The sequence below is a fragment of the Eretmochelys imbricata genome, chromosome 2, assembly GCF_965152235.1.
Source record: "Eretmochelys imbricata isolate rEreImb1 chromosome 2, rEreImb1.hap1, whole genome shotgun sequence".
NCBI lineage: Eukaryota > Metazoa > Chordata > Testudines > Cheloniidae > Eretmochelys > Eretmochelys imbricata.
This window is the reverse complement of record NC_135573.1, coordinates 61,432,925-61,446,038: the sequence shown is the minus strand read 5'-3', so window position 1 is coordinate 61,446,038 and position 13,114 is coordinate 61,432,925. Positions and strand designations below refer to the sequence as shown.

Here is a 13,114-nt window from a genome sequence, read left to right as displayed (position 1 = left end):
GCGCAAAACTTGCATCACTTGGGGGAGGGGGCTTTTTCACACCCCTGAGCGAGAAGTTAAATTGACGTAAGCGGTAGCGTAGACCTGCGCTTAGTCACCACAGCATATTTACTTTAATGGGGACTGTTAGCATCTGGCCTGGTGCTGAGTCATTTCTCACATTCCGCAGATCTGAAAAACAAAGGAAGGGGCAGATGTTAATTATAAGACACATAGCAAGGCTAAGTAACCACTCCCCCAACTAAATCTATGTACATCCCCATTGTGCTCCAGCAGTTATGTATATCATCGCCATCCCCCTCGTTTCTCCTGCCCAACGAGCAATAAAACCACTGGGGCCTTGCTACGTTAGGTGGGGCAGGAGGCAGGAACAACTTGCTGCAGGATACTGAAGAACCAAAAGGTATGTCTTCCTAATGGACTCAGCCCATTCCTGGCTCCTAGAGGGAAGTAAACTTAGGTCAGCTACAAAACAAAGCAAACAAAGGCAGAAAACAAATGGCAAAAACATAAACTTACAAACACTATTGAATGAATAAAAGAAAATCAAATCAAACTCCTTAACTCCTCAAGCACTGACAGGCTCTGGCAGCGGTTCAAGAGGAGATGGGTCCCTTTCTGCCATGACGTGCGCTGACAGCGTGCGGAGGGAGCAGTATATGTCCTCTACCCTTTCTGCTGCATACCCAGATGCTTGTACAGGACAGATGCATTTGAAGCATCCCTTAATACAACCCATAAAATATGGTTAGGTGCAAACAGATATTGTATACTTCATAGGCACTATGCACCTGCTTGCATGCTTGATTTTGCAATCTGAACACTCTTTTTAACTTTGTAAAATGTGATTATAACTAATATTGGTTCTGGTCTGCAGGTGACTATCCTGTCTGTGAAACAGAGCTTTTATGGAACCTGACATTTGCTAAGCCATCTTCTATTTTTATGATGTATTTAGTTAACCTATTTGTATGGTGCCTCTCTCTAAGCATCTAAGCCCCATTCAGTACAAAGCAATACTAGTTAAAAATCCTAATGTTGGACTTACAAATGAATTGTGCCTGAGGTAACACTGTCCAATAGTAGGCCCTAAGTCAGGACCTGTTTGGGGCTGCACTTAAGCATGTGCTTACAGTTAAGCAAAGTAATGCTGTCCTGAATAGGGATGTACTTAAGAAAATGCCTAGAGGCTTTCCTGACTCAGGACTGTACATTTTTAAGGAGAAGATTCTATTAAACTAAAACTATCAAACCTGAATCAGGGGGCACTCGATAGTTTCCATTACCACATCTCCCCATCCCCCGCTCTTTATTTTCCCAAATCACCCTGACTGAGGCTGGACGCTTTCAAAGTGAAGTTGCTGGCAGAAATGCTTTTTTTTAATTAAGTTTGAGCAAAGTCCATTCTACAATTTTTGAATCATGGGGCAGAGAACAAATGCAGCTGTCCCATAAGGGACATATGATTAGGTAATATTAACCATGCTATTTTAAAAATAGAGCTATAGCAAAAACTTCTGAAAGATGAAATTAAGCAAGGACATAGGCCTTGCTCAGGGCTAGTCCAGTCACTTGATTTTGGTAAAAAGGTTTAAAAATAAAATGAAAAAAATGATGAACAACTGAAAAATCCCTTATGAGCTTTTGTGATTTTTAGGAAAGCCAGATGACACTCTGCCCCTTTGCCATGTCACTGCACGTGCTCTTGCGAAGAAACTAATTCCACTGTGGCAGGAACAGAGTCTGCTGCTGCAGGGACGCTTAGTGGGAATGAGATTGACACTCTCTGAATATTTGGCTCCAGACAATCTGGCCTCAATTTGCACTTGCAATTTTTGCAGACTATTCCCTAAGAATGCATATGTTGTACAGTGATTCATTTAGACTCACTTTGCTCACACAAAAGTTTGTGTGTGCCTATTTTATCACTTATGTGCCAGGGTATGCAGTGGATCCTCCCACACAGTTGTGCATGTGACTAAGAAGAAGCCACGTTTTGAAAACTTTGTCCTAAATGTCCCAATGAAACACAAGACCATTTTTAAAAAACTGCAATAACAGGAGAAAAACTGCAGTTGGCTAGAAACAAACGTTTCCTGTCAATTTTCTCTATTCTGTATGTTCTAAACTTCCATTAAAAAAAAAAATCCTGTTGTAATGGCCATCACAATATAAACTGGTAAAAAAATTTTTACAGCCAAATTATAACAATAAAAAAGCTAAGAGCCAATCTTCCATGATCCCATTCATCTCAATGTTGTGTTAATTTCAAAGTCTAAATGGAATCATTTTCAGACTAATAGGAGAGAGAGTCAAAAAATATTATTCAAAACTTTTTGAGGAAAAATTACCTTTTTCAATTTTCATAGAAATCTGAGGAGCAGTGTCAACATTTTGTATCTTTTTGGAGGGGAAAAATGAAAAAAAGATTGTTTTCAAAAATGGAAGCTGAAAAAAATTGGTTTTGTTTTCTCAAAAAATGGGAATTTTTATTTAAGAATCTCAAAATATACTTATCTTCTGACCAACTCTAAATGGAATATTAGAGAGCTGCAGGTTTTTCCCATTCTTTCGCTAAATGTGGAAATTAAAGGCAAAAACTGTTCATGCAACATTAAGGTTGCACAGTTAAAAATAAATTGAAAAAAAATTGGAAAGTGCAAAAGTTAAAGTTCCAGGAGCAGGGTTCATGCGGGTACATTGTAAAGACATAGCGCCTGATTCTGCTCTCAGTTACACTGGTGCAAATGTATTAAGGCCTTGTATTAACTTCCATTGAAATCAATAGAGTTACACCAGTGTAACAGACCTATGTCATAGTTCTGTTCCTGTTTTCTGGTTAAAGGTTTAGCTTAATACAATATTTTTGAGTCATAAAATATATATTGGAATATAAACAGAATATGCAGTACAGATTGGAACCTTAACTTTTACACTCTGACCTTTGGTAATTTTCATTTAGCCACCTACATGATGTATCAGTTATAGTTTTGTGCTTTTAGTAGGATGCTTTATATAAATGTTTGACCATAAAGCTGTAAATTACCGCAGCTATTTAACACCGAGATGCTGATTTACATCTGCAATCAAATGGATAACACATTTAAAAGATTGATTGTCAAAGGCCCCAATACATTGCTGCACCATTATGCGGTGGTGTCACTTGTTTCTATGCAATTAAAAGACGCCATTGTGTGGCATTGTTAATGTTGCTGTGGACACAGCTGTAGGGGGTTTACTCTTTGTGTAGACTTTATTATCTCTTCTCAAATGAAAGCTGGACAAAGAATAAATCATCACTGAAAATATGGATGTATGTTTTAAATAGATATTAGGCAAAAAGCTGCTTTTTCTTCCATAAAAACAAAATGACAACATATAGCAAATTTTGCTTTTCTGATCTTTTTCACCTTAGGAAAGATTAATGCTTGTTTAGATTAGAAATCCTACCCTAGCCAAGGGACTGGATGCACTAGTAATGACAAACAAAGCTGTTTTTCACCCCAAGGTCACTAGCACAGATCCTATCTAGGTCTCCAATGACCACCATGGCTTCTGAGTAGCCTATGTGCAGTGGGTTGGTGATCTTAGTCCAGTTCCCAGCAGACAGGACTCTGTATCATAAACGCGGTCTTCACATTTGGTGCCCTTATGGCTAGTCTAGGAGAGAGGTCAAGGAATAAATGGGTACAGAGACTGAACTTCCTTCCTTCTACACCATTAAAACCAATGGAATTATGCCATTGTCTTCAATGGAAACAGGGTCACTCTCCCTTTGAGGTAGTCTGTTGTAATAAATGGAGCCTAGGAGGCCTACTTTAATTATTAGCCTAACCCATGAAAGGTGGGTAAAGGTTTATGAATGGTCGCAGTGAACTGTGTTATAAAATTGTGTAAGGAAAAGATGTAAGAAGACTGACCTCATTTAAAGGGTTTATTAATACCACTCAAGGATTGTGTTAAGACTATGACTGGTAAACAGAGGAGTAGGGGACCAGAAATTAATGGACCAAAATTGGTGCTTCAGAAATTAGGCCTAATTGATGAGCAAAATAATGAGAGGATGGACCATTCCACACATTGCCCTTTTTGGGCACCCTGATGGAAGAGACTTTGGGAAAGACAAAAAAACCTTTTTACCAACACTTCAGGTAGAATTGTTATAGTGACATCAGACCTTGCTACTCCAGTGGGGATGCTTGGACATCATTACTGCACCAGCACGAACGCCAGCCAGATACATAAGGGATCCTGCTCTGTCTTCCCCTCCCTGGTGTGCTCTTTTCCATTCCCGCACTAACTTCCTCCTGTCCAATCTCTCTCTCTCTTGGCTTTTGTGCTGCACAGCACCAGCATGGTGAGATGAGACAGCCCATCCAGCTCTGCTCAGCCTGAGAAGGACTAGTGAAGGAGAAGGACCTGACCAAACTAACCAGAGAAACATGGCTCTCATGGCTCTTCTTCCAGCCTAAAACATCTGTCTGTGACTGACCAGCCACCCCAACAAAAACTGGATTTCCTCCATCCTTACTATCATATCTCTTATCTCCCATCTCTCTGTCTGTTTTATCTAAAGCAGGAACATCAGAACATAAGAAAGGCCATACTGCGTCAGATCAGAGGTCCATCTAGCCAAGTATCCTGTCTTCCAACAGTGGCCAATGCCCAGTGCTTCAGAGGGAATGAACAGAACAGGTAATCACCAAGTGATCCATCCCCTGTCGCCCATTCCCAGCTTCTGGCAAACAGAGGCTAGGGACACCATCCCTGCCCATCCTGGCTAATAGTCATCAATGAACCTATCCTCCATGAACTTATCTAGTTCCTTTTTGAACCCTGTCATAGTCTTGGCCTTCACAACATCCTCTGGCAAGGAGTTCCACAGGTTGACTGTGTGTTATGTGAAGAAATACTTCCTTTTGTTGGTTTTAAACCTGCTATTAATTTTATTTAGTAACCCCTCATTCTTGTGTTATGAGAAGGAGTAAATAACACTTCATTATTTACTTTCTCCACGCCAGTCATGATTTTATAGAACTCTATCATATCCCCACTTAGTTGTCTCTTTTCCAAGCTGAAAAGTCTGTCTTTTTAATCTCTCCTCATATGGAAGCTGTTCCATACTCCTAATCAGTTTTGTTGCCCTTTTCTGTACCTTTTCCAATTCCAATATATCTTTTTTCACATGGGGTGACCAGATCTGCATGCAGTGTTCAAGATGTGGGTGTACCATGGATTTATATAGAGGCAATATGATATTTTCTGTCTTATTATCTATCCCTTTCCTAATGATTCCCAACATTCTGTTCGCTTTTTTGACTGTCACTGCACATTGAGTGAATGTTTTCAGAGAACTATCCACATAACTCCAAGATCTCTTTCTTGAGGGATAACAGCTAATTTAGACCCCATTATTGTATATGTATAGTTGGGATTATGTTTTCAATTTGCATTACTTTGCATTTATCAACATTGAATTTCATCTGCCATTTTGTTGCCCAGTCACCCAGTTTTGTGAAATCCCTTTGTAACTCTTTGCAGTCTGCTTTGGAGTTAACTATCTTGAGTAATTTTGTATCATCTGCATATTTTTCCACCTCACTATTTACCCCATTTTCCAGATCATTTATGAATATGCAAAGCATGGGCTTAAATTGTAGCAAGGGAGGTTTCGGTTGGACATTAGGAAAAATTTCCTAACGGTCAGGGTAGTTAAGCACTGCAATAAATTGCCTAAGGAAGTTATGAAATCTCCATCATTGGAGATTTTTAAGAGCAGGTTAGACAAACACCTGTCAGGAATGGTCTAGATTATACATAGTCCTGCCATGAGTGCAGGGGACTGGACTAGATGACCTCTCAAGGTCCCTTCCATTTCTATGATTCTATGTTAAACAGTACTGGTCCTAGTGCTGACCCCTGTGGGACACCAGTATTTACCTCTCTCTCTCCATTCTGAAAACTGACCATTTATTCCTATCTTTTAACCAGTTACTGAGCCATGAGAAGACCTTACCTCTTATCCCATGACAGCTTATTTTGCTTAAGAGCCTTTGGTGAGGGACCTTGTCAAAGGCTTTCTGAATACCTAAGTACGCTATATCCACTCGATCACTCTTGTCCACATGCTTGTTGATCCCCTCAAAGAATTCTAATAGATTGATGAGGCATGATTTCCCATGCAAAATTTTGATTTTTCCATTACAAAAACCATGTTGACTTTTCCCCAACAAATCATGTTCATCCAGGTGTCTGATAATTCTGTTCTTTACTATAGTTTCAACCAATTTGCCTGATACTGAAGTCAGGCTTACCGGCCTGTAATTGCCAGGATCGCCTCTGGAGCCTTTTAAAAAAATTGGCATCACATTAGCTATTCTCCAGTCATCTGGTACCGAAGCTGATTTGAATGATGGTTACAGACTACAGTTAGTAGTTTTGCAATTTCACATCTGAGTTTCTTCAGAACTCTTGGGTGAATGCCATCCGGTCCTGATGACTTATTACTGTTTAATTTATCAATTTGTTCCAGTCAGGAAAATGACTCAGAATTGAACAACAGAACTCACCCTTTTTTCCTCACCAAGAACTGTTTGACTGAATAAGAGACTATAACGAATATTCACCATCTCCAAAAAGGGACTTTGTTAGGTATTGATTGATTGTTTTGTATAATCACTCAATTTCAGCTTCAGTGCTCTTTGCTTCATTTTGATTCCTCTCCTTTTGTGAGTTTCAATCAATACATTTCTAACCTTTGACATGAATTTCCTAATGTGTTTGCCGTGGTACTATGCAGACTGATGTCTCTGTATACCAAACCTTGTTTGTCTTTGTTTGATATAGGACAGTGACAGCATCTCATTAACACATTTGACTCTGTGTGACTTTATTCCAGCTAAATTAAAGCAACAGGTCCTTCCATAGTGTGATGGAAGCATAAGTATAAATCTGTGTTTGTTCTGTGGATAAACAGAGAAATTTCTATTCAGTTCTTTTAACATCCTCAACATCCTAGTAGCTGAGCACCTTCCAGAAATGCACAAAGTAACCTGACTAGCATTTCTCACATGTGATTCTTTCTCTCATGTCTCCCTTTTTCTCTCCAAAGGGAAAATTTAGTGCACATTTTTTAAAAAACTATTTTATGTGGCCTGTGCTGTGTGTGTGTTGATGTTTGAAGGCAAGGTCAAAGAAATGGCTTTGCATTTTGATTGGAAAATGATGAGTTTGAGGCGGTTCTTAGATCATGTGAGAGCTCATTCCACCATCTTAGACTTGCCCCCCAAGGTCACTTTCTGGTGCTGTCAATCTGGCACATTTCATAAGCACTCCTTTTATATATAATGTATAAGCCCTACCCTTGTGATGTAATTAACAAGGCTATATACAATGATGCAATTGACAAAATATAGCACTAACAGTAAGTGAGATATTTTCAAAGCAAGGTGAGCATGTACTTGCATGTGCATAACATGCATGCGAATATCTGATATACAAATGAGGCATTTGTACAATCAAGTAGTATGCACACACAGATATGTGAGGAATTTTCACAGCTTGAGTGTCTGACCCTAAATATTTAATATGTATCCAAGGGTTCGAAGGGTTTGGTAATAATGGTGGTGAAGCCAGGAGCAATTTACTGATCTGTACCAAATAGTTTTCTTTTATTACCTGATACAGCACCAATTAATGTCGAGGGCAAAACTCTCCTTGACTGCAATGGTGCAAGATTAAACCTTTAGTGATGCTTCTTCTGCAAGAAGAGAGAATCCATTTGGCATTGGTGCATGCAAGTTAAACCACCCATCCCGCTGTTTGGCTGTTGACTCGCAGTGCACTGACCAAGCATTTTCAGTGTTCACCCAAGTTATTGACATGGTTGTTTCATGTCTGTTTGCATGATTAGGAATGTTTTGCTACAGTTTACTTTCATTTAATTTGGATCACAGTTGACAGGTGTAAAATAGTTGCAGTAGGGTTTACAGAGTAACTGACTGGATTACCACAGGGGGGAAAATAAGGATGAGCATTTTAAGTTTAATGATGAATGGGTCAGAAGAAAATGATAAGTAAGGATCATCAGCTCCTTGTAAATCAATAATCTTGGGGGCTAGGAGATTTGAAAGGGACTGACTCACACCCAGATTATGATCTTGGAAATCCTCCTTGGTATGTATTTGCAGCATTAACAAATCTTTCTCTGAGGAGATTTACTTTAATCAGATTCCTAGAAACAAATCACATACTTAAAGTAGTAAGATCTTTGACACCTTTATTGGCAGTATCAGGAGAGAGGCTAATGACTGAATCAGCGAAGAAATCAAATAACCATCTCAGTCCTTTCAGAACAGAGTGTAGGTTCACTAACATCAATGGGAATTCCCCCAAGGTTGATGGCAGTATGTTGTATGGCATTTACATACAAACTATGCAAAAACTACCATAAGAGGCTAACGTTCCAAAGACAAGGAGATTCTCCACCAATCTGTCTTAAATTCAGCCAGTTGTGCCTAGGTATTGCAGGGGTTTGATAACACTGTGTGATCTCCCATAGCATCTGTGTTGCACTATTCAGACACCACAATTAAGGACAGAATGGTGGCCTTAGTAGGAAACTCTCTTTTGTACATGTAATGCATCTCGCCAGAGTAGGTATTTTATAACGTGCCTGTTACTGTGGTATCTAAGTGCTGACGCCAATGGTTAGTGACATTCTCAGTGGTATTTTTCACACCCTTGTATTAAATTTGTCTCATTTTAACAGTAGAACATAAACAAAAGGGGAAAACAGGCTTTGAAGTCCTACAAAGACACAGTTCTTGATCCTGCATGGCATTGTGCGGCATGCAGCTGCAACAGGAGGACATGCATGGGCACAAATAAGGTGACGTGGTAGGTGCAGGCAGCCAAGTGGCAGGAAGTATCAGTTCCATTGTTTATTTTCTATAGTTAGCTTTTTATTTATACTATGCTAAAATGTATGCCTGTTCCCTTATTTGCAGCTGTGCAGGGCAGGAAAGAGGCAGTCGCATGTGGACACATTTGAGGAAATATGGACGTGTGTGATCCAAGTGAGACACTTAGAAGAAGGGGGTAAATTGGCAGCAGGCTCACTGATGTGGGATTTAGGTTCCCTAGCGCTTCCCACTCCTTGCTGCATGCAGCCCTCCTCTCCTGATATGTACAGCATCATATCCTCAGTATGGGCTGACGGGGACGGAAAAGGTTGGACCACAACGTGGTGAAGCTGAGCTCCCTTCCAAGTCATTCTACCCTGTGGGAAGGGGAGACTGGACAGCCAGGTAGACGGGAGGCCCATGAGAATGGCCTCTCCTCTGTACTCCCAACATATCTGCTCATCCCAAAGGCCACATGCCCATCCTCCAGCACGTGGCTGTGGAATCCTGCACTCTAAGGGGAAGGCAGCCAGGGCAGTCAGTAAGTTCAAAGCTGGCGCGGTTTCAGTTCATGTTGCATCATCTTTTGGGTTTGTCTATGGGAGAGCAATATGTGGCCTTTAGTAATCTTTGCCTGGGTAGCCACGCGGTGCATTTTACAGCCGTGTGGTACGGGGCCCAATATGTCGTCATGCCAAATAGCTCCAACTGCACAGATGCAGGAACCTCATTTCCAACTGTCCTAAAAAATGGTGCCATCCACATTATGAGCCAATACTCAATGTTATTTAAGCTTTGGTAAAGCAGAATAGTGCAAAAAAAGTGTCCAGTAGGTGCCAAAATTATCCTGATTTCCTGCTGACTGGGAAAAAGAAGTTACTGGATCAATAGAGATCGAGCTGTTTTAAAAAAATGACAAAACAAGTCTAGAAGATTTAATGAGCATTTGTTTTCCAACAGCATTGTACTGGATTGTTAGTACAGTATTAGTTGAATGTATCACACTTTTTGGTGATTTTTTTTAAATGCCTTTAGTCAGTTATCAGTGCAGGCCCTGATCCTGCAAGGTTTTCATGTACAAAACTCCTCGGGATTTCTGCTCACAGGGGCATGCAGGACTGGAGTCCTAGCTTTGCTAAAACTAACTCGAAACTCAATGATGTGGACGTTGCTGGGATGGATTATTAGGAATCTGAACCTGCAGTTACATAGCGCTTCTTACAATGAGTAATCATATGGACTTCTTCGTACAGGTTTTGCATGATTGGGACTATAATTTGTAAACGCATTGATTAGCTGTTTATACCTCTTTCTTTCTTAGGTGATCCAACCAGTGGCTTTTCTCTAGAACCCTGCAATATCTTTATGTAACTATTGTGTCTGATGCTCTGAAGCTTTTGTTGGGATTCTGTTTGCATTTTCTTTGTATTTCAATTTGAATTTTCCTTTAAAATCGTAGCTTTTCTGCCCTATCCTGCCCGGCTTCTTGTTGCCGACTAGGAAGTTCAGAATGGTTTTAAAATTTCTAAATAACTTTCTTACTCACATTTGGGGAAAGACCCATAACACCTGCAAATTTAAATACTCACTTTATAAACCTGTCATATACTCACAAATCTTTAAGTTGGGAGGCTTTCCTTATAATTTTGAAAGGCTTTCTTGTAAGCCATTATAGGCATAAGATAAGACTGTTTTTCAGCTTCTTACTTTTTTTTAGCATGTTCATTTATCTAGAGAAAGAAGCAGACTGTCAGACTAGCACTGACTCATTAGTAAGTGGTATTGGCTAGCGTCTTTTCCCACATCCATCTATGCTATTATTCTTGCACCATGCACTTGTTACTATTTTTCTTTTTGTTACTGTTGGGCACGTTTCAATAGACAATAGATGACACTTAACTGTTCTTTTCCAGCAAAAAACCCAGCACTGACATTGCACCTTTGGCCTACAGCGATGTGTTTTAGAAATTCTGTGCAAACAGCATACATATGTAGTTTTGTCCCAGTTTATTTTTAAGTGGTTAATTGTGCATACATTTGAGTTCACGCCCATTCCAAAAATACTTGTGGTTTATCCTTATCATACTGCCAAGTTAACAGTAAGAAATAGGCTCAGGTGGCTCAGTAGGGATAAGATTTACCTGTTATGCAACAGAGTATATGCTCTAATGAGAACAATAAGGTTATAGACTTGAGATGGTAACAGCTCCCATCCACATAGGCCCGGAAACCCTGAGCCCACCCCTGAAGCCAATGGGATATTTGCCATTGACTTCACTGGGAGCAAGATTAGGTGTTGAGTTTGTTAGAGAGGTGCTAGCATGTTTTGTGAAGCCAGCATAAATAGGGCCTGAAGATTTCTGATGTTTCAGTGTCTTTAATTCACTAATGGATTTCATTTTTTTTTTTTCAATAGTGAGATTTTTTTAAATTGATTCCCTTCCAAGTAATTAACAATGACCCATTCAACAGGACAGATCTCCCTCCTCTGCCTAAAAAAGGGATCCGGACAGTGTCAATTCCACAGAGAAGTCCCCTTGCTGCTCAGTATGGTTTGTGAGAGTGTGACAATGGCATGATTTTGACAGTGTCTGTGACACTGGAGAAATGTCTAGTTCTGACTGCCTGAGGCTGATTGACTCTTCACTCCAATCGCCACCCTCTCAGTCTCTTCACCTCCGCCTCACTTCACACCTGCCCCTCTCACCCTCCTCTTCTCCCCGGCCCTGTCCCCATCTGCTGCCTTCCCTTCAATGTCGCTTCTCCCTTCATTTTTCTTTCCAGTTAGCTGATCCCCTCCACCTGCACCTCCAAAAGGAGATGGTAATCACGGAATTAACATAACATTTGTTGCCATCACATCGTTCACTCTGCTTGTGTTAAGTCCCTTACCCCCTGTGTCTGTCTTGTCTACTTAGCTTGTCAACTCTTTGGGGCAGGGACAGTCTGCTACTCTGTGTTTGGTTGGTCCTTAGGTATGGTCAACATAAACATGATCAATGGTATGAACGTGCCTCCTTTGAGAGAGGTGGAATTGGAGATCTTAAAGTGTGGCCAGTGTGACTGTAAAAATGGTACCGTCTTACTTGGCAGATCTGCCCCTGGTGTGAATTCAGCATCCTAGTTACTCACTTTAATGACCCTTCCCCCCAAAAACACATTTGTCATGCTTTTCAGAAATGGTCACCCTGCAGCATCAACACAGCTAAGAGAGCATGAGCTGGGTTCTGTCCCTGCTTGTGTGTCTCCAACAGAATGGTTTGCTAAGGTCAAATCAATTACCCCTGTGAAAACCCACTGAAGACAATGGAGCTGCACTGGTGTCACAGCGGGCAGACCTGTAAGACAATGAGATTGCTCAGGTATTCAGGGCTTACTATGGCCTGCAGAATCATTTTTACTCACAAAGGAAGACCCTCCCTGGAGTGTTAGAGGCCAGAATGAGCTTGCAAGGGAGTGAAAAAAAAGCCTCTCCTTATTTGTAAACTGTGCCCATGTTACATGGAACTAGTAAGACACACTGGACATGGAGCTATTCAGTGCCTTGTGTAGAATCACGCTCTCCGCCCCGCTGTGCTGAAGGGGCCAGAAACCATAGCGGGAGGGGAGGCAAACTGTTCAGGACGAATATAAACCTGTATAAATCAGCTGTTTTTAAAGATTTTGTAAAAAAAAATCAAAATCAGCCTTTCAACTGTAGAGTTTTATGATGTTTATATCCCCCTCCACCCAAAGTAAAGCACTTTGCCCATCCTTAGCCTGTGTACAAGGCTGTAGTCCAAAGAACTCTGAGGCCTGTCTGATCTAGAGAGGGTTGTGAGCTCCATACCTTCCCTCATTCCCCCATTGCCAGCACCTCTGGTAATCAAATCACATGATAAGGCTTGTGCCACCACTGAATGTCACAGTGGCTATCTTTTGATGTTGCTGGGTATTAAGATGTTGGGTGGGCAGAGATCCAACACAATTATTGACACTTAAGCCCTGCACACTGGCCTCCCAATTGAACTTTGAGTCTTCAGTCAAGGAAGACGCATTATAAGCCAATGGTAGCAGACCCACCCATAATCAATTTATTATGTTAATAATATATTATAGTTATTGTGACACTGCCTGTAGTGACTCCGGAGTGTGAGTACCAGCCTCAGGGCAGACTGTTAGGAAGCAGGGCACAAATCCCCAATTGTTTTTGAGATCTATACTTGGATTTT

The 13,114-nt window shown here is 40.7% G+C and overlaps 2 protein-coding genes across 6 annotated transcripts in view; both read left to right on the top strand.

Moving 5' to 3' along the window:
- Positions 1-8,857, top strand: part of ADHFE1 (alcohol dehydrogenase iron containing 1) — a 37,781-nt gene extending 28,924 nt beyond the window's left edge. For 4 of the 5 annotated variants that reach the window (XM_077810197.1, XM_077810198.1, XM_077810195.1 and 1 more), the window contains 2 exons: positions 4,577-4,695; positions 8,771-8,857. In XM_077810197.1, the coding sequence (XP_077666323.1) occupies positions 4,577-4,695; positions 8,771-8,780 (129 nt within the window). In that variant the 3' untranslated portion in view covers positions 8,781-8,857. Of the gene's footprint in view, positions 1-4,576; positions 4,696-8,770 lie in introns of those variants that run through there. The other variant, XR_013345135.1, reaches the window with a different exon arrangement.
- A 150-nt stretch (positions 8,858-9,007) lies between these two features.
- VXN (vexin) overlaps positions 9,008-13,114 on the top strand; it is a 31,993-nt gene continuing 27,886 nt past the window's right edge. The window contains exon 1 of the mRNA XM_077808980.1: positions 9,008-9,077. The gene's annotated coding sequence lies outside the window, so the exon portion shown is untranslated. The remainder of the gene's footprint in view (positions 9,078-13,114) is intronic.